Below are 18,311 nucleotides of genomic sequence, written 5' to 3' on the forward strand. Positions count from 1 at the left end.
ATATGACATTTTACATGACGATTAATTGTCACTCAAATAATTGGCGATTAACGATTTAATTGTGATATTGTCGTTGATAATTACATTTTACAGTTTGGCTTGTAGGCTTTGAAGTTGTACATGGTAGATATGACACATAACCTAAATATACAAAGAAATTACTGACATATTTGACAACTTACTACTTAAAAAAATAACTTTGTTAGTGGAAATAGCCGATCTACAAGCTCACAACGCGTCGCGATGCGACGCGTTGTGAGCTTGTAGATCTGCTATTTCCACTATTTCGGACATTTTTCAACATTCACGATTATGACGATTATGACAAAATAATTGCGATAATGTCAAATAATCACGATTAGACGATTATGTAATAATTGTGACAGCCCTATGTGTGTATGTGCGTGCGTGCACGTGCATGCCTGTGTGCGTGCGTGTTTCCTATCCCGGCACCGGCAGCCAGAAAGCAGGTCAGATCACACATCCATGGGAGTTACCTCTCCCCCATCAGCTGCCTCCGTCTCTGAGAGAGAGAGAGAAAAGTCCTTGTGTTCAAATATAGCTGTACTTCTGTGTGTGTGTGTGTGTGTGTGTGTGTGTGTGTGTGTGTGTGTGTGTGTGTGTGTGTGTGTGTGTGTGTGTGTGTGTGTGTGTGTGTGTGTGTGTGTGTGTGTGTGTGTGGTAGCAGTTTGGATGCAAGTGCTTGCTCCCACATTGAAACCTCCTATCTCCATATTATAACCTTTTGTGTTTTTTCATAAATTAATACCACTTCTACTTGATCATACTACAACTACAGCGTCACACAAAATCATCAAAAGTAGCAGATCTACAAGCTTGTTTTTTGGGTAAGACAATATATGTCGTTGGTGGAAACACCTCATTGTGCACTCCCCAACAGTGTGCACTCCCCAACAGTGTTCACGCCGTGTTTCCAGCTTGTAGATCTGCTACTTTTGATGCTTTTGTGTGACAGTGTAGTATGATCAAGTAGAGGCGTTAATTTACGAGAAAAAAAGTTAGAACATGGAGATAAGAGGTTTCTGCCCTGCACAGCAGCGTTATGCAGGGACTGGGAAGAGTTAGCTTAAGTGAAGTGATGTAGGGAGAGATATTAAACTTTAACCACATCTCTCTACATCAAGCCTCCCTCTACTTTTCTGTCTCTGTCTGTCTGTCTGTCTGTCTGTCTCTCTCTCTCTTTAGTTGTAGTCATAGTCTTTTGAATAAAAAAATCCATTTAGTTTTAGTCATATTTTAGTCACCTGAAATGTTTTAGTTTTAGTCGACGAAATACCATTAGATTTTAGTCGACTAAATCTATGGTGTAGTAGACTTGACTAAAATGTGTTTTGGCCGGCCGTGATGGCGTTGAAATGCCTGATTTATACTCAGCTGTGTGACAAAAATAGCAGATCTCCAAGCTCACAACGTTTGTGAGCTCGTAGTTTGTCTACTTTCGGAGAGTGACACCTGCCCACAACCAAACATGAAATGACTTGTCTTTTAGTTGTACTGGATCTCTTCTCCACTCGTCCCTCCATAACATTTTAGTGTAGTTTTTATACATTTTTGTTGATGAAATTGTCAATACATTTAGTCTTAGTTTTAGTCATCTTATAGCTGAAGTGCGAAGTGAGCGGTGCAAAAACGACACTTGCATATCTCCTTTTATGGGCCGTTCTGTCCTTGACGTCAGTTACTTTATGTGTATGATAGCACAGATCTCCATACATGGATTTGTTTTGGCTGACACACACACAGTGAAATGTAGGAGAGGTTTGCACCGCTCAAAAAGGAAGTTGACGTAAATTATTTTGCATAGTTTTAGTCGAAGGAGATTAACACTGCTATACATATCTCATGTTGACTGTGCCAGAACAACGCAGTCAGCAGCAGAGAGAGAAGAAGAGATGAGGTGAAAATGTTCTCATCACATGTTGTCGGTAGGGGGGTGCTAATTAGATATGCTGTGGAAGCTAGCAGCAGCAGCGCAAGCTGACCTTGGATCTGCTCTTTCATGTGATTATTGGGGGGAGAAACCGCAGGAGTCGTCTGAGGATGAGAGAAAATAATCCCCCCCTCCCCTGACTGAGGGATCTCGCTGTGATTTACAGTAGAGGAAAATTGGGGATTATTTGGAATTTAGGTGGTGTGAAACGCCCACTGTGTGCGTGTGCGTGCGTGCGTGCGTGCGTGCGTGCGTGCGTGTGTGTGTGTGAGCTTGAGCTGTAGCTTGGCTATTTTCAAAAGACTTTTATACATTTTGAAAACATAATTCATTCTGCATAATGAGTACTTTTACTTTCGGCACTTTAAGTTTAATTTGGTGGCAAGAATAGTAAATAGTAAGTAAACTTGGAATATCAAATTTGTACTAAATGTGAGTACTTCTGGTGCGTAAAACGGTTTCAACTTGTAAGTTAGGTTGAGGTGTGTAGTTGGTTTGACCAAAGAAGTAAGCAAGCAGCGTAGCTTTTAGCCCATTGGCTGAGACTTCTGTCACTCATCTCTCTACAGTATAACACCACTGGTCACAGACAACCATCATTCTCCTTAACACATAACTAAATCTTCCATCAGCCACTTTTAAGCTTCTGTTAAGGAGCTAATTGGCTAGCTCATCTGTCTGTCATCTGTCTTTGAAGCCCAAGGCTGCCCAGGGGCCCCTGGTAATCAAGGACCACGTTTATAACTCACCCATGGCCGACAAACTTGTGCGCTGTTCAAGTCACCTGTTACGAAATTCCACAGCTAACGTTAGCGGGTTCGCTAGCTACAGTACATGTAAACTGACTGGCTGCAAGTGGTCACATGTCACTAGCACCCAGCCCGCACCCAGCACGGCATAGCTGATTAATGTGGTTATACAATTTACAATATGCACTGCAGCCATTTTGGAAAGAAATTGGGCCTCTCCTTATACACTCTCAGAGTTACAGACCCATAAGGGGGCATTTGGAACCCCCTCAAGGACACTTTTGGCCTTTTCCACCGACAAAGAACCGGTTCGGGTTCTTTCTTCCGCCTATGGGACGAACTAGAGATGAGCTTTTCCACCGAGAACCAAGTTGGTTCCGAACCGTAAAAGTTGGTTCGCGTCCGGTTCGCAAGAACGAACCAAGGTTCCAAGAAAGTTGCCATCCCATAGGTGGGAGAAAGAACCCGAACCGGTTCTTTGCCGGTGGAAAAGGCCCCCTAGAGACTCATTGGTGTAGCAGAGTTTCTCCAGTGAGCCAACATGCACAATATTGGCACCCGACTCTGTTTGTCCAGAATGGAGCAGAGCCTTCATTAGTGTCATTAGCAACATCTGTGGAGGAAATAAGGCAGGGGCCAAACTCTTTAGTTTCCACTATGGTTGCTGTGCATAGAGCCTATTGGTGGTCAAAGGCTTGGTTATAGGATAATGTGTCCGTGTGAACAGCATCCATCCATGCGTTCCCGTTCCTTCCCTCACCTGCACGTCCTGTTTCAGCTACTTGTCTTGTTCATATGCATGCACTGCACGCCTGCTGCTGCTCCTCTTCACAAATCATTTGCTCATTTCGCTTTGCACGTCCCTTCTGTTCAGCCTCATGCCGCGACTGGCACTCATTTCCTAAAACCAGCACTCATTATGCACCGCTATGGTGCATAATGTTGTATGATGTGTGGCTGTGTCACTTGCTTAAATTAACAGATTTTCAACCCAAGACACTTGTTGTTTTGACGGGAAATGTGTTATTCTTGTCGGGCGACGCAGAGTCACACGCCAGCGCCTAAATTTGGCTTGACTGTTTTTCCTCTCTATACTCACATGCTTCTACTGCCGACATAATGTGTCCTCTTCCTCGCCCCATTACTAATGTTACTCATATACTACTGCTACTGTGTCTGGTTGTGTTTCCTTCATGTGTTTGTGCTGTCTTTGTGTGTGACCTTTGTGACCTTGTCCTCGTGTCCCCTGTTCTTCTTCTTCTTGTCCCTTTCTCTCTTTCTCCTCCTCCTCCTCTGATTCTAATATCCTTCCCATCTTTGTTTTTGTCTCTGTGGCCCCTCTCTCTCTCTCTCCCTCCTGCTCTCCTCTCTCCACTTGCTTTTTCATCTTCGCAACCTTCTTGCTGTCGTTCTCCTCCCCTTTCCTTCTTTTCTGCTGTCACGTTTTTAACCTTTCTCTCTCCCCATCCCCTTATTTCACTAACTCTCTGACCCTCCCTCCTCTCTCTCTCTCTCTCTCTCCTGCTCTTCTTCCTCTCCTCTGTGCTTCTCAAACTTCTCGCTGTTCCTCTCTCTCTCTCTTTGACCCGTCACGCTCTTTACCCTTCTCTCTCCCCTTCCCATTCTTTTGCTTCCTTCCCCCGCCCCATGGTGTGTCTGTCTGTCCGCCCGTCCGTCCCCTGCCTGTGTGATGGTGTGGTGTGGTGTGGTGTGGTGTGGCGTGGTTCCCCCTCCAGAGCCCATGGTGGTGTGTCACGCGGCGGTGCACCCCCCCGCCTCCCACAGCGCCCCCTCCTTCCTGCGTCAGTACGCCGGGCACCTGGGCCGCACGGCCGCCCTGCGCCGAGAGGGGCCCGGTGGGGGGGGCTGTCTGGACCGGGACAGACCCTACCTCAACCTGCACAGGACCGGATCCCTCGGTCGGTACACACCACACGCACGGCACGCACGACATGCATGTGCACGCATGTGCACACACGCACGCACGCACGCACGCACGCACGCACGCACGCACGCACGCATACACACACACACACACACACACACACACACACGTGCATGCGCACACACGTGCATGCGCACACACGTGCATGCGCACACACACTTGTGTCTTTGTATCAACACTTTATGTCTGTATTTAGATTCTAGTTCACAAGATGTCCGTTGTTTACCTGTTAACTAAATATGTTATTTAGATATACTATGTTACTTATGGATTAAGTGCTTACCGTGTTGTTGGACCTGTTGGGTGTAGTTTGCCCCAAAAAATGACTTGAGTTTCTATCAATTGCACACCCTCTGAAGCATTGAATTCATGGACATTTTTCTGTTTTTGCAGCATTCCCTTTTTGGTCAGAGAGCGACCGTCTCAAATATCTTAATCCACTATCTCTGTATTTGAGGGCAAAGCTGTGAAGGAGATTCGCTTCTGTTGCATTACATTTGTCACAGTGCGAAGAAATATCCAGAAATATCTTATGTCGTTTTTTTTATTTGGAATAGTGAAGTCTATGTATGACTCGAAACTGAATGAGGCAGTGTCTGGAGATAATAAAACAAGCATTAACTTCTTCTAGACTATCTTCCCAGAGCGCATCGGGTATTTGAGTCCCCAACTCATTTTCCCATGCAACTTAACTTTAAAATTACGGATTTAGTTTCTAACCTGTAGAAACCTACAGTAGCCCATATTTTTCCTGCAACTAAGCAAATGAGGCAAATGGAAGTCTATGGAGACTGGAGGCATATGAGAGTACGAAGGTATTGTTAAATGGCAGGGAATGTGTTAATGTACTGACCTATTATCTTGGTTATTATTGTGATGTTGTATCTGCTTATTGTAAGTCTCTTTGGATTAAAAGCGTCTGCTAAATGCCTAAACTGTAAACTGTAAACTGAGGCAAATGTGTCCTAGTCTAGACCAATTGTGTGTATACCCAAGTCCTTCCACTGAGAACCTGTCATCACGTTGGCATGGAGGGAATGAGGAGTTTACAGCTATAGGGAGCAGAAAATATAGTGAATTGTTCCCAAAATAAGTTTTGATTTGTTTCCAGAGGCTTATCATACTGTGAATACCAGGACATCCATTATAAATAGATTTGTTTTTTGTCGCAATCCTGAGCCATTAATTTGATGACCGGGTCAATCAAAGACTCCTAAGTCTCCTGTAGACTCTGCAGGTCATCAAATGAGTGGCTCAGAAATGAGACCATGAGTCCTTGCAGTCAAAAAGATTGGAGAACCACTGTATGTGTGCTGTAGACCACATAGACATGAAGTGCATTAACCCATTTAGGCCTACGATTATTGACTGCTTTTACTATTGAAAAATAGCAGATATACAAGCTCACAGCGCGGCACCGAGTGCCGCGCTGCGAGCTTGTAGATCTGCTATTTTTGAAAAATCATGATATTTCTTTGCAAGTCTTTGAATATATCTATTTAAAAGCGAACATTTGTAACTCAAATATTTGCTTCTGGGGGGTCCCAGGAACAACATATTTTGAGATGGGGGTCCGTGGCTAAATACCTGTAATTTTGGGGGTCCTTGACATGAAAAAGTTTGAGAACCACTGATTTAGAGGAAGGATTTAGAAGTCGGGTCAAAGATCGGGTCAAAGATATTCAAAGACTTGCACTCATTTTCACGATTTTTCAAAAATAGCAGATCTACAAGCTCGCAGCGCGGCACTCGGTGCCGCGCTGTGAGCTTGTATATCTGCTATTTTTCTAAGGTTAAAGCATACAATAGTGGTTAAAGTGGTTAAAATCTAACGCGACTCAGGCGCGTTCCAGGTATTTGAGAGTTAAATCGTTGCTGTCGGGCAGAAACCTCTTATCTCCATATTCTAACTTTTTGTGGGGGGTTTTCTCCCCGTAAAACTAAAGCCCTACTCGATCATTCTACAGCGTCGCACAAAAGCATCAAAAGTAGCAATCTGCAAGTTCGCGCCGCGTTTTGACCATTTCCCAGCTAGATCTTCTACTTCTTTTGTTTGAATCCTGAAAAGTATCCGTTTTTTCTACCCGACAGAGAGATTTGTGAGTTTTTGTGTTAGAACAATACCTCAGATTGATATCGTCACTGTCGGGCAGAAACCTCGTATCTCCAAGTTTCAAATGTGTACATTCTTTCGCAAAGCAAAGCCCTGCTTCATCATGCAAGGCCGTCGCACAAAAGTAGCGAAAACAGCTGATCTACGAGCTTGTAGATCAGCTGTTTTCACTAGTTTACTATCATTTTTAAAATGATAAATACAAAACAAACGGTTTTGGACATGCAAGGTTTCCACCCGACAACGACAATATAGTGCTTTTCTAAGCACTCAAAGTCCCTGACAGTAGAATCACTTCAGAGCACACGCACGCGCACGCACACACACACACACACACACACACACACACACACACACACACACACACACACACACACACACACACACACACACACACACACACACACACACACACACCCTTTTTCCTCAGTCTTTCCATCAAACTCAGTCAGTATCTCTGTGGCCATTATTAACACTCTCTCCATGATAGTTTATATACCTGTTGTGCAACGTATCAAATATTCAGTGCTAAGAGCTCTTTTGTTATCTCTCAGTGCGTGCATGCATGCGTAAGGAACTAACAGAGAGGGGGGTTCAGTGGGTACATCTTCACCCTCAGTCGTGTCAAGTAACTAAGTAGATTTACTTAAAGGACCAGGTCACCTCTGGGACAACCAGATCTTATTTTATTGTTGTGTGGGACACGATCATACTATATACTAAAATATCTAAAAACACAGATTGAACACAAAAAATAACTCAGGATTGTGTTGATCGTGTCCCACACAACAATAAAATAAGATCTGGTTGTCCCAGAGGTGACCTGGTCCTTTAAGTACTACTTGAGTATTACTTGAGTCTTTCTTACTTTGCAGGTATAAATGATTATATTATAAAACATAACATTAATCCACTTTAGCCCCATTTCATACCTACAATGCATGTCTAAAAGCTCACAACACGACACGTTGTGAGCCTGACAGCCTGTAGATCTATTTTCAAACGTTTTGTACTTTCACTTTTGGTACTTTAAGTATTATTTTGATGCCAATACTTTTGTACTTTCACATGCATTTTGAATTCCGGACTTTTAAATGTAACAGAGTGTTTCTATGCTGCGTGCGTGCGTGCGTGCGTGCGTGCGTGCGTGCGTGCGTGCGTGTGTGTGCGTGCGTCAGTCAGGGATTCCGTCAGACCAGTTCCACCGAGACCCAATTGGTCAGCAAAAAACAAAAGGATAATATGCCATATGCATATCTTTTTCACTGTTGCTATTCTTTAAAATATAAAAACGTGTGAACCCATAGTCATAGCGTGTATATTGTTTAGCTATAGAGATATTTGGTATAAATATTGAGGCATGAAATTCTGTCCATATTTTTACCACAATATGGGCGTCAGTGTCAGGAGGTAGGCCAGGTTCGATCCCCGTCTCCTCCTGGCTACTTGTCGAGGTGTCCTTGAGCAAGACACTGAACCCCTAACTGCTTCCAATGGGCAGGTTAGTGCCTCGCATGGTTTCCTCCGCCATCGGTGGGCGAATGAAGTACATTTATAAAGTGCTTTGGAGAAAAGCGCTAGGCTATATAAAGGCAGTCCATTTACCAATTACCTAGACTCCTTTTTTCCCAGCAGGAAACACAAATATCAACTTCTTCGCTTCTGAAAGGATGCAGCTAGCCTGTAATGATCTCAATCACTTAAACCAAACACACATGCATGCAGCCGCAGTGTGTAATGGAACGTGTGGTGGAGCATGGAGGGCCGTATAGATCAGTAATCTCATTCTGTGCTGCTGTGAGAAAGGCTTATATCAGCAGCAGCAGTAAATGCATGTACATTAACAGTACAGTAAAGTATGGAGGGATGGGAGGAGGAGGAGGAATGCAGCAGAGGAGTGAGGACGGAGAGATGCGGTGGGGGAAAGTAAGAAAGTACATTTACTCTACAAGTACTGTGCTACTTGAGTACTAGTTTGAGGTACTTTTACTTTACTTTACACTTCTCTATACTGCACTTCATCTCAGAGCCAAATATTGTACTTGTTAGTCCACTACAATTGTTTGACAGCTTTAGTTGCTAGTTACTTTGTAGATTTAGATTACTGGTATTACAAAACATGAGACAACGCCACAACGCGATCTGCCATTTCTGAAATATTTGGATAAAGAAAACTTGTTAAATTCAGCATATTTTCATGCAGGCCTTTTACTTTCCTATATTCTGGGATTGCTACTTTTGCTTAAGTTAGGGTGACCATATTTCCAGCCACTCAAACCGGGACGCAAAACACTGTTGCCTAAAACTGGGACCCTAAAAGCAATGCGCACGCGCGTGCCCATTCTCTAACGTTCGTGCACGCGCACACGCACCGCAGGGTTGCAAACAGGCAGTGAGTGATTGACAAACAGCCTCAGCGTTGAATTCAGACACACAATAAATGTGTTCCTTTTTTCTGGTTGGTTAGGTGAGCATGTTTTCATGAAAAGAACATGATAAATGTCTATGCAAACACTGAAAACAGCTACTATTATTTTAATTCTGGCGAAAACCGGGACAATTTTGCAGTGAATGTTGAAAACCGGGACATATTAGTGTTTTAGAGATATTTGTCGGGACACCGGGACACGCAGCTTGAAAACGGGACTGTCCCGGGTAAAACGGGACGTCTGGTCACCCTAGCTTAAGTGGAAGAGAAAGAATCTGAAGGCAAACGCAGCAGAGGAGTGGTCATGTAAAACAGTAGTTATCAACCTTAACATACAGTGAAGGATGGAGGGATGGGGTGGAGGAGTGATAAAGTAACATACAGTGAATGATGGAGGGATGGGGTGGAGGAGTGGTAAAGTAACACACAGTGAAGGATGGATGGGGTGGAGGAGTGGTAAAGTAACATACAGTGAAGCATGGAGGGATGGGGTGGAGGAGTGGTAAAGTAACATACAGTGAAGGATGGAGGGATGGGGTGGAGGAGTGGTAAAGTAACACACAGTGAAGGATGGAGGGATGGGGTGGAGGAGTGGTAAAGTAACATACAGTGAAGCATGGAGGGATGGGGTGGAGGAGTGGTAAAGTAACATACAGTGAAGGATGGAGGGATGGGGTGGAGGAGTGGTAAAGTAACACACAGTGAAGGATGGGTGGGTGGAGGAAGGAGTGCACCCTCCCTCCCCCCGAGTAACAACCAGAGGAGGGAAAGGATAGGACGGAAGCAGAGATAGCATAATAATGTGTTAGCCTGTCTAATGTTGCTCCCCGTGGGAGCAACATTAGCTTTTGTTTTTGCGTCCCCCAGACACCTGGGTTCATTGAACTGCACCACGGCACTAATACCTCAGGGTTCACTTAGAACCCAATTGGTTCCACTTGGCTCTCTCCCAGGGGTTAAACGTACACTATGGATTTTGAGTGTGTTGTAGTGTAGATATAATAATGCAGAGCACTCTCACCACCAGGCATGGGCACAGAGTGTTTCCCTGATAAGAATAAGTCTTGTTACCAGCAGCGGCTTAAACAGCCCACCAGCCAGACTAGCCGGCTGGGGTGTCACACCAAATTCTGGGCCCTGGGTGCAAGGATTCACTCACATTTTGTGCTTTAACTGTTGAAAAATAGCAGATATACTGTAGATATTGTAGATCTGCTATTTTTGAAAAATCGTGAAGATTTGTCTTTGAATATTTCAAATCCTAAAAAAAGTGGTCAGTGGTTCTCAAACTTTTTCATGTGAAGGACCCCCAAGATGGTATGTACTTGGACACGGACGCCCATCTCAAAATATTTAGTTCCAGGGAACCCCCAGAAGCAAAATTTGAGTTACAAATGTTCGCTTAAAAAATACATATATTCAAAGATTTGCTCACATTTTCACGACTTTTCAAAAAATAGCAGATCTACAAGCTCGCAGCGCGGCACTCGGTGCCGCGCTGTGAGCTTGTAGATCTGCTATTTTTCAATAGTATAAAATAGTTAAGGCCCTTCCACCTTGGGCCCTAGTAACTCAGTCCCACTCCCCCCCCCCCCCCCCTTGTGACACCACTGCTGGCCGGCTGGGAATGTATGCAGCATGCCCCCGTAAAGCTGTAACGCAAGACTGGGAATGGAGTCTGCGTGGGCTTATAGTCGGTACTACCAAATAGAGCTTTAAGCAGACTGGGGAATGGAGTCTGGGGCTTATCGTGGTACCAAGAGCTTTAGCAGAGGGGACTTCTTGTGACTTCTGAAGGCCACAAGGGAGGTATCGGGTGGGTGGGTGGATGGGTGTGTGGGGCTCCTGAAATCCTGTCTGTCTCGTGTGAGTTTTAGCAGAAGCCTATAAAAAGGGACTGGGTGTTTGCGGTGCAGAGAGGCACTCGGAAAACGCTGTTGCTGTTCTATTATTAAAACAATGATACAACGCCGTTTGAAGTGTTGGGGCGAGGCGGCGGGCGCGTGTGAGCGCGTCGCGCATGATGTAGGTGTGTGTGTGTGTGTGTGTGTGTGTGTGCGACGTGCGTGCGTGCGTGTGTGTCGGTCGCTGACTCACTGTCCGGCCACTCGCTCGGCAGTCGGACCACGTTGTCCCGCTAATGGAGCGACACGATGATGCAATCCCTTGTTCCTGCTGCACTAAAAGAGATTAGCTCCTCTCCGTCTCCCTCTCTCTCTCCCTCCCTCCCTCTCTCTCTCTCTTTCTCCTCCCTTTTACTCGCTCAATCTCTCACACACACACACACACGCGCGTGCGCTCGCACACACACACACACATGCACACACACACACACACACATGCATGCACGCACGCTCACACACACACACACAGCTCACTTTCTCTCTGCCCCTCTCTCTCGCTGTCTCTCTACAGGAGTTTCTAATTAAATACACTTTTCATCTATGTAAGTGGGCCTGTCTTGGTTAGGTGGGTGGGGGGTGGGTTAGGTGGGCTAGGTGGGCGTATGTCAGAGGTGTGTGGCTAATAGCTCGAGCGACGGAGCTCGAACATCAATGTCATCCATCTTTTGGAAGCCCGGGCCAACGCCCCACTACTCACATCACTCTACTGACAAATACAGTATGGGAGCACTAGCAGCAGCCTGTCCACCCCACTCACTCTCATCTCTCTCTCTGTCTCTCTCTGTGTGTTTCTCTCTCTCTCTCTCTCTCTCTCTGTCTCTCTCTGTCTCTCTCTGTCTCTGATATGGCTGGCTGATGCGACTTCAAATCAATATCAGGGGTTATTTCAAACTTTTGCCTCGATTACGATTAATGAACGCTAAAGAAATGCACAGCGTTTTGAGCTTGCAGATGGGCTTTTTTCACACAACGCCATTGTACAACAAAGTATAACACAGACTTATGTGGTTAATAATCAATTGATTTAGTTGATTACACATTTTGTTGTGTAATTCGTTGATATATAAGAAATTAAAGAAAGATTCCCGGTTGAGTCATAGCAATAACTTTATATTGTAGATGCGACCAAAATGCCTCCCTGCTTGGCGAGGGTTGGATTCAGGGTATTATTCCCTGTGACATACTTGCGTCATATCCAGTGGGTGTACTTGTACATCAAGCCGCCTCACGCTACAGAAACAGGAGATACCGTATAGGCCTTCCCTATAAGGCTTACATGAGCAAGATTAAGTTGGTTATTAGTTCTAAATATCGTTTTTTGATATATTTTCAGTTAATCACTCTACTGGAATCACACTTTAGCTAGCCTGTCCCCTTGCTTTCATCTCTCTCTGTGTGTCTCTTTCTGTCTGTCTTCGTCTCTTGGCGTGTGTACTTACAGTATGGAGGATTAATGCTGTGTGTGCTGTCTGTCTGACCGTAAAAGCAGGTTGTGGTGATAGTAGACAGCTGTCTCTCTGCTATTGGTTGACACCACCCCTCCCCCCCCACCATCTCTGCCTCTGTCTGCAATTGAATTTGTTTTGAACATAAATTATAGAAACATCAAGCTATATTCACATACACATCTTTTCTTAAAAGAGTTTGATTTGCTGATTGAAGATATCAGGCTTGGAACTTTCATATCCTGCAAACACTTACTTTACATATGGGCTATATAACTATGTAGATAGATATATACATACATATTTGAATATAGTGATATAGATATGCATTGCATGCATAGATACACACTCAGGTCTAGTAGCTTGGGGCCTCCGGACCCAGTAATTATTGAGTAATGAGATTCCTCAGATGCAGATAAAAGGTTTAGAGGTAATTACTGGAGCCTAGACACTGTGTGTGCGTGCGTGTGTGTGTGTGTGCGTGCGTGCGTGCGTGCGTGCGTGCATGCGTGCGCCTGCGCGCGTGTGTGTGTGTGTGCGCGCGCCTGCTCCTCAGGGATCTTATTTAACCGTTGTTCGTTTTCTGTCACAACACGCGACCCACTGTTAGCTTGTAGATCTGCTACTTTTGCCACGCGATACCAAGTATAAACCAGGCTTTACCTTCTGCAGTCTTCGGTGGACATTAGCCATTTTCAGTGGAAAATGCTAAGTGGATCATATAGCAGACAGACATTATAGATAACCCTTTATCGATCTGAGGGAACTTCAGGTGTCAAAGCAGCAACAGCAGTGATAATTAAACACAGAAGAGTAAGAATAGGTGTCAAGAATAAAATAATCGTATCTGCAATTGATCTCTGGAGTAGTGTACATAATATATGTTTACAGTCTATCAATAGATATAAATGTACAGTGAATAAAAATTAATACATCGCTATACATTACATTTATTGTCGGTGAATACATTAATAATTATGAATAATGATTTTTTTTATTGGATGAAATATTTGTGAAAAATAGCCAAGTCAGATAATAATGTGTGCATGATTTGGCCAATCATACGGTTCACTGCAGCTCAGTGTGAGGGTTGGTGAGGGGCGTTTAAAAGCTTGATGTCTGTGATAGATTCACCTATACAGGGACGTGCAGAGAATGATATAGCGGCATGGGGGCTGACATTTCTAAAAGGGCCTTTTGGTGGGAATATCGAAAATTGCAGACCTTGGAGGTCGTCTATTTTCGGTGCGTGATACCACACTGAAGTAAGCATAATCAACAAGAGGACAATTCTTTCAACATAAGAAGCTGCATTCAAGTTCAGGAGAGTTTGGACAAGGCAATTCTCTTGAATGCTGCCTTCAGGTATGGCATAGAAAGAGGGCATTTGCATTTCTTTGACCATAGTAAAAAACTGCATTCATGGTCTGGAGAGAGCACTTTTTACAGACGGATAAAAGGGCAGGGGCTCAAGCCCCCTTTGATGTCTACTGTATGTGTGCACGTGCCTAAATATATATATATATATCACTGCTGTCGGGGCAGAAATTGGCCATAGCAGCAGAGACGTACAGAAAATCAATAATAAATAAATACAGTCATCCAATGTCGACGTGCTTAGAGGAGCAAAACATCAAAGAGCATCATGGGTAGCGGTGTGAAAGCAACCTGTAACAACTCAACTAGTAGATGGCTCAGGTCCAGCTGCTGTTCAGACAGCTCTTTATGGAGGACTTGAAGCTAACAATGGAGATAATCCACACCAGGCTTGCAGGTAACCCAATCAAGGTAATAGTCCCCGACTCCCTAATCCACTTAGTCCCAGGCCACCAGCGGTGGCCTGGGACTAACGTACTGTAGCGCAGTGGTTCTCAACCTGTGGGTCGGGACCCCCAGGGGGGTCCACAAATTGTTTTGGAGGGTCTCCAGATGATTAACTTAATGTGCAACGTTGTTTTCTCATTCAACAGTAAACAAACCAACATGAAGTTTAAGTGTATAGAGGGTATCTGCACATTTCTAAAGTGACAATTTAAGGACTTTTTAATACCTCTAAAATGACAAATTAAACATTGGCTAAATTGTTTAATATTAGAGGCAGAAATTGTGAAAATAGCAGATCTACATGCTCACATTGTGAGCATGTCAATCTGGCTTGATCTTCCCTCCTGAACTTGGATCACTTGTATATACCAGTGCTTCTCAAATGTTTTTTATGTCAAGGACCCCTTATTAGCTTATTAGCCCACAGACACCCATTAGAGAAGATCGTTACAGCTCTAGCAGTGATTCCCGACCTCACTTTGAGAACCAACGATAGATACAATACATATCGTCCGTCTGTGTTCGGGTGGAAACTCCAAAACTGTTACTTTCCAGGATTCAAATTCAAAAGTAGCAAAAACAGCAGATCTACAAGCTGAAAACACTTCTCTTCGTGCCGCGTTTTGAGCTTGTAGATCTGCTACTTTTGATGCTTTTTGTGTGGCGCTGTAGTATGATCAAGTAGGGCGTTGATTTCTGCCCGACAGCAACGATATATACCAACTGATTAAACTCTTAAGCCCTCAAGTAAAACTGTACATGGAACGCTTTCTTCCCTCTACACTTCGCCAAATACAGTATAGCCAATCTATGAGGCTATGTTTTGCTAATGTACAACTGCCCCCCGGAATATGGATGCTAGGGTTCAAGTGGTTAAACATAGACATTTGACTACTGTAGACTTTCTTCAAAAAGTGCTTGATTTATTGCACAAGGCTCCATTACATTGAGATTTAGCATTAAAATGCAGTGGCTTGATGGAGGTCGGAAGCAAAACGACAGCTTCAATCAGCTTGATTTCCACTCTGGCACACAGACAGTCTTCTTCCTGATGGCAGGGGTTCTATTCAGAGAAGAGGGGTTGTGGATGGCTCCACACTGACTTTTGTTGCTTGCAGTGGTGAACAAAACTGCTCAACTCCTGGTCAAATGTTTACTCAACTACTGTACAAGAGAAAGTTGCTTAGTTCAGATTTGTTCTTGAGTTCAAGTACAGGAGGAGTACATGCTTTAAGTACCGGTACTAAAGCACTAACAGATCTACAATCACGGTGCGTTTTGAGCTTGCAGTTCTTGGCTGTCTTTACTGTATTTGAACTAGGGCTCAAGAAGCGATTCATTCATCATCTACTTTTTTCTTTCCTAAAAATGTAATGGAGTCACACACGCACGCACGCACGCACGCACGCACACACACACACACACACACACACACACACACACACACACACACACATCTCTCTCTGGAGCTGTTGGCCTGTCTGTCCTTGTTACAGTAAAACATTAAAAAGTAAAGAAATGTCGAAACTAGGTCGAGAGGAGGAGAGGAGAGGGACTTGGATTAAGTCAATACAATTTACAATTTATGCATTTTAGCAGAGGCTCTCAGGCGCTGTACAGACATTTGCGTGAAACATCTTCTCCGTATCGCCTGAGAATGGCCACTGGGAGCGCTGTACTAATGCATTGTCAATGGAAGGTTGTTTGGTGTTTTGTCGTTGCCGTGTCTCTTGGCCAAAAGACAGGCTGCGGTTGAGCAAGAGACACGGCAACGACAAAAAACCAAACAACCTTCCATTGACAATGCATTAGTACGGCGCCTCCGGTGGCCATTCTCAGGCGATACGGAGAAGATGTTTCACGCAGCTGTGTGAGTCCAGCCTCATCCAGAGCGTCAAGTGCGAGATGTGAATAAGCAGAGTAAGCATGAGCTCTGGTCTGTAAACAACAAGGTAAATACTAGTCCAGTGCAGAGAGCACAAAGTAGCGCCTCGTAGAAACTAGAATACTAGGCTACACAATGAACCTAGCATCTGTCTAAAGCAGTGGTTTAAAAAAAAAGATCATATCAAGGTCCATTATTCATTCGTCATTTGAGCCACGGACCACCATTTGATGACATTTAGGGTTTTGATGGTCTTATAAGTACCAGCTCTTATGCCTTAACCTAAAGGACCTGTCCATACTGTCTCCGACCACCAAACCTTTCGCCGGAAAGGTCCGTTTCAACTACAAAATGACGTCAATTGCATCTTCTGAAAAGCATTACCCCGAATTAGAGTTGGAAAGTCGAAACTCCGGTGAAAAGTTCAGTGGTTGGAGACAGCATTGACAGGCCTTTAAGTTAAAGTGATAGTTCACCTATTTTTGACATAAAGCTGTGTGAAATACTTGCCATTCAGGGTTTCCTGCAGGAAAAAGTCTTGACCAGGGGGGGATCTCATGGCGCACGCGCGAAGCGCGTGCGCCGAAAATTTTTGATAATTAATTAATTAATTCGAGTAATTAATTCACTTAATTTTTAATATTAATTCTTATTTTTGCCCTATAAAAAACACATGAATGTGCCCATGATGACGGAAAACACAACTACATGCTATCATCCACATTTATTCAACATTGAATAACTTATATTGCCGGTTCGCCACCAAAGGGTTAAAAAAATAGTGTGCACGCTGGTGTACGAATTCGTGCACAGATGATGCACTATGCATGTACACGCTTTTCACAGCTTTCAAACAAAAAAATACGCTTGGAAATCCGTTCAGGCATTCAGGAGATACCAGCCCTTATGTTTTCTTCAAATGTAAACAAACATGGCTGCCATGTTTGAAAGATAGGGTTGGTATGGGGGTTAAACATGCAATTTCGCGATCGCGATCATGCCTAGTACATTGTTGGAGGTCCAAAAAGTTTTTGAAAAAAAAAAAAAAAAAAATTTTTTTTTTGTTTTTTTTTATACCCTTGGGGGGGCGGGGGGGTTTTCTGGCCAGGCGGGGCGCCTGGCCTGTAAAGTGCTGCAGGAAACCCTGAAAACAGTGGTTAAAAATGTATTCATTGATTACCAGAGTCCCGTGGTCAGAGTTCTGGTCAGTTTTCTAATGAATATTAAGTAGTTCCAATGGGGTGGGGGCCATTTGGCATGGCCCAATCATTGAAAATAGATTAATCCACAAAACTAGCGTCATTTGTATTGTTGGCCTATTTCTACCATATAGAGTGAAGGGCGTAGTGATACTGGACACAGAAAATAGTACCATGTGACAGAGGGGTCAAAGTTGAATGAAAGTTGGTCTATTTGGTAGAAATAGGTCAACAATACAAATGAAGCTAGTTTTGTGGATTCATCTATTTTTAATGATTGGGCCATGAGCCCCTGCGAAATCACCGGAACTACTTTATATTCATCTAAAACTGACCAGAACTCTGACCACGGGACTCTGGTAATGGATTAACTCATTGAATGCCATTTCAAGATGGCCCCCAAGTACCAGACTGCCACTATCCTAGATTTCTAGTGCACGGATCAATTTTTAGTGCACGGATCGTGCACGCCCATGCACCATATATGCATCATATGTGTAGTACTTTTTAACAGCTTTCAAACAAAAAAATCCGCTTGGAAATCCGTTCAGGCATTCATGAGATAGAAGCCTTCAAAGTCAGACAAAACAAACACCGCCACCTTCCAAATTTCTAGTGCACGGATCAATTTTTAGTGCACGGATCGTGCACGCCCATGCCTAGATCATGCACCATATGTGTAGTACTTTTTAACAGCTTTCAAACAAAAAAATCCGCTTGGAAATCCGTTCAGGCATTCATGAGATACAAGCCTTCAAAGTCAGACAAAACAGCCATTTTTGACATTTTGAAAGATGTGTTTGTTATGGGGCTAAACATGCAATTTCGCAATTGCGATCATGCCTAATACATTTGAGGCATTTTTAGA

At 43.9% G+C, this 18,311-nt stretch overlaps 1 protein-coding gene across 3 annotated transcripts in view; it reads left to right on the plus strand.

Annotated features, from left to right (window-relative positions):
* The window catches only part of LOC308291942 (cyclin-dependent kinase 17-like), a 138,792-nt gene that overhangs the window by 27,273 nt on the left and 93,208 nt on the right, over positions 1-18,311 (plus strand). For 2 of the 3 annotated variants that reach the window (XM_080734095.1, XM_080734096.1), the window contains exon 1: positions 4,421-4,619. The exons of the other annotated variant lie outside the window; for it this stretch is intronic. In XM_080734095.1, coding sequence (XP_080590221.1) covers positions 4,442-4,619 — 178 coding nt within the window. In that variant the 5' untranslated portion in view covers positions 4,421-4,441. Of the gene's footprint in view, positions 1-4,420; positions 4,620-18,311 lie in introns of those variants that run through there. 3 annotated transcript variants of the gene reach the window in all.

Source organism: Nannobrachium achirus, assembly GCF_963921795.1.
Source record: "Nannobrachium achirus genome assembly, chromosome: 9".
Classification (NCBI taxonomy): domain Eukaryota; kingdom Metazoa; phylum Chordata; class Actinopteri; order Myctophiformes; family Myctophidae; genus Nannobrachium; species Nannobrachium achirus.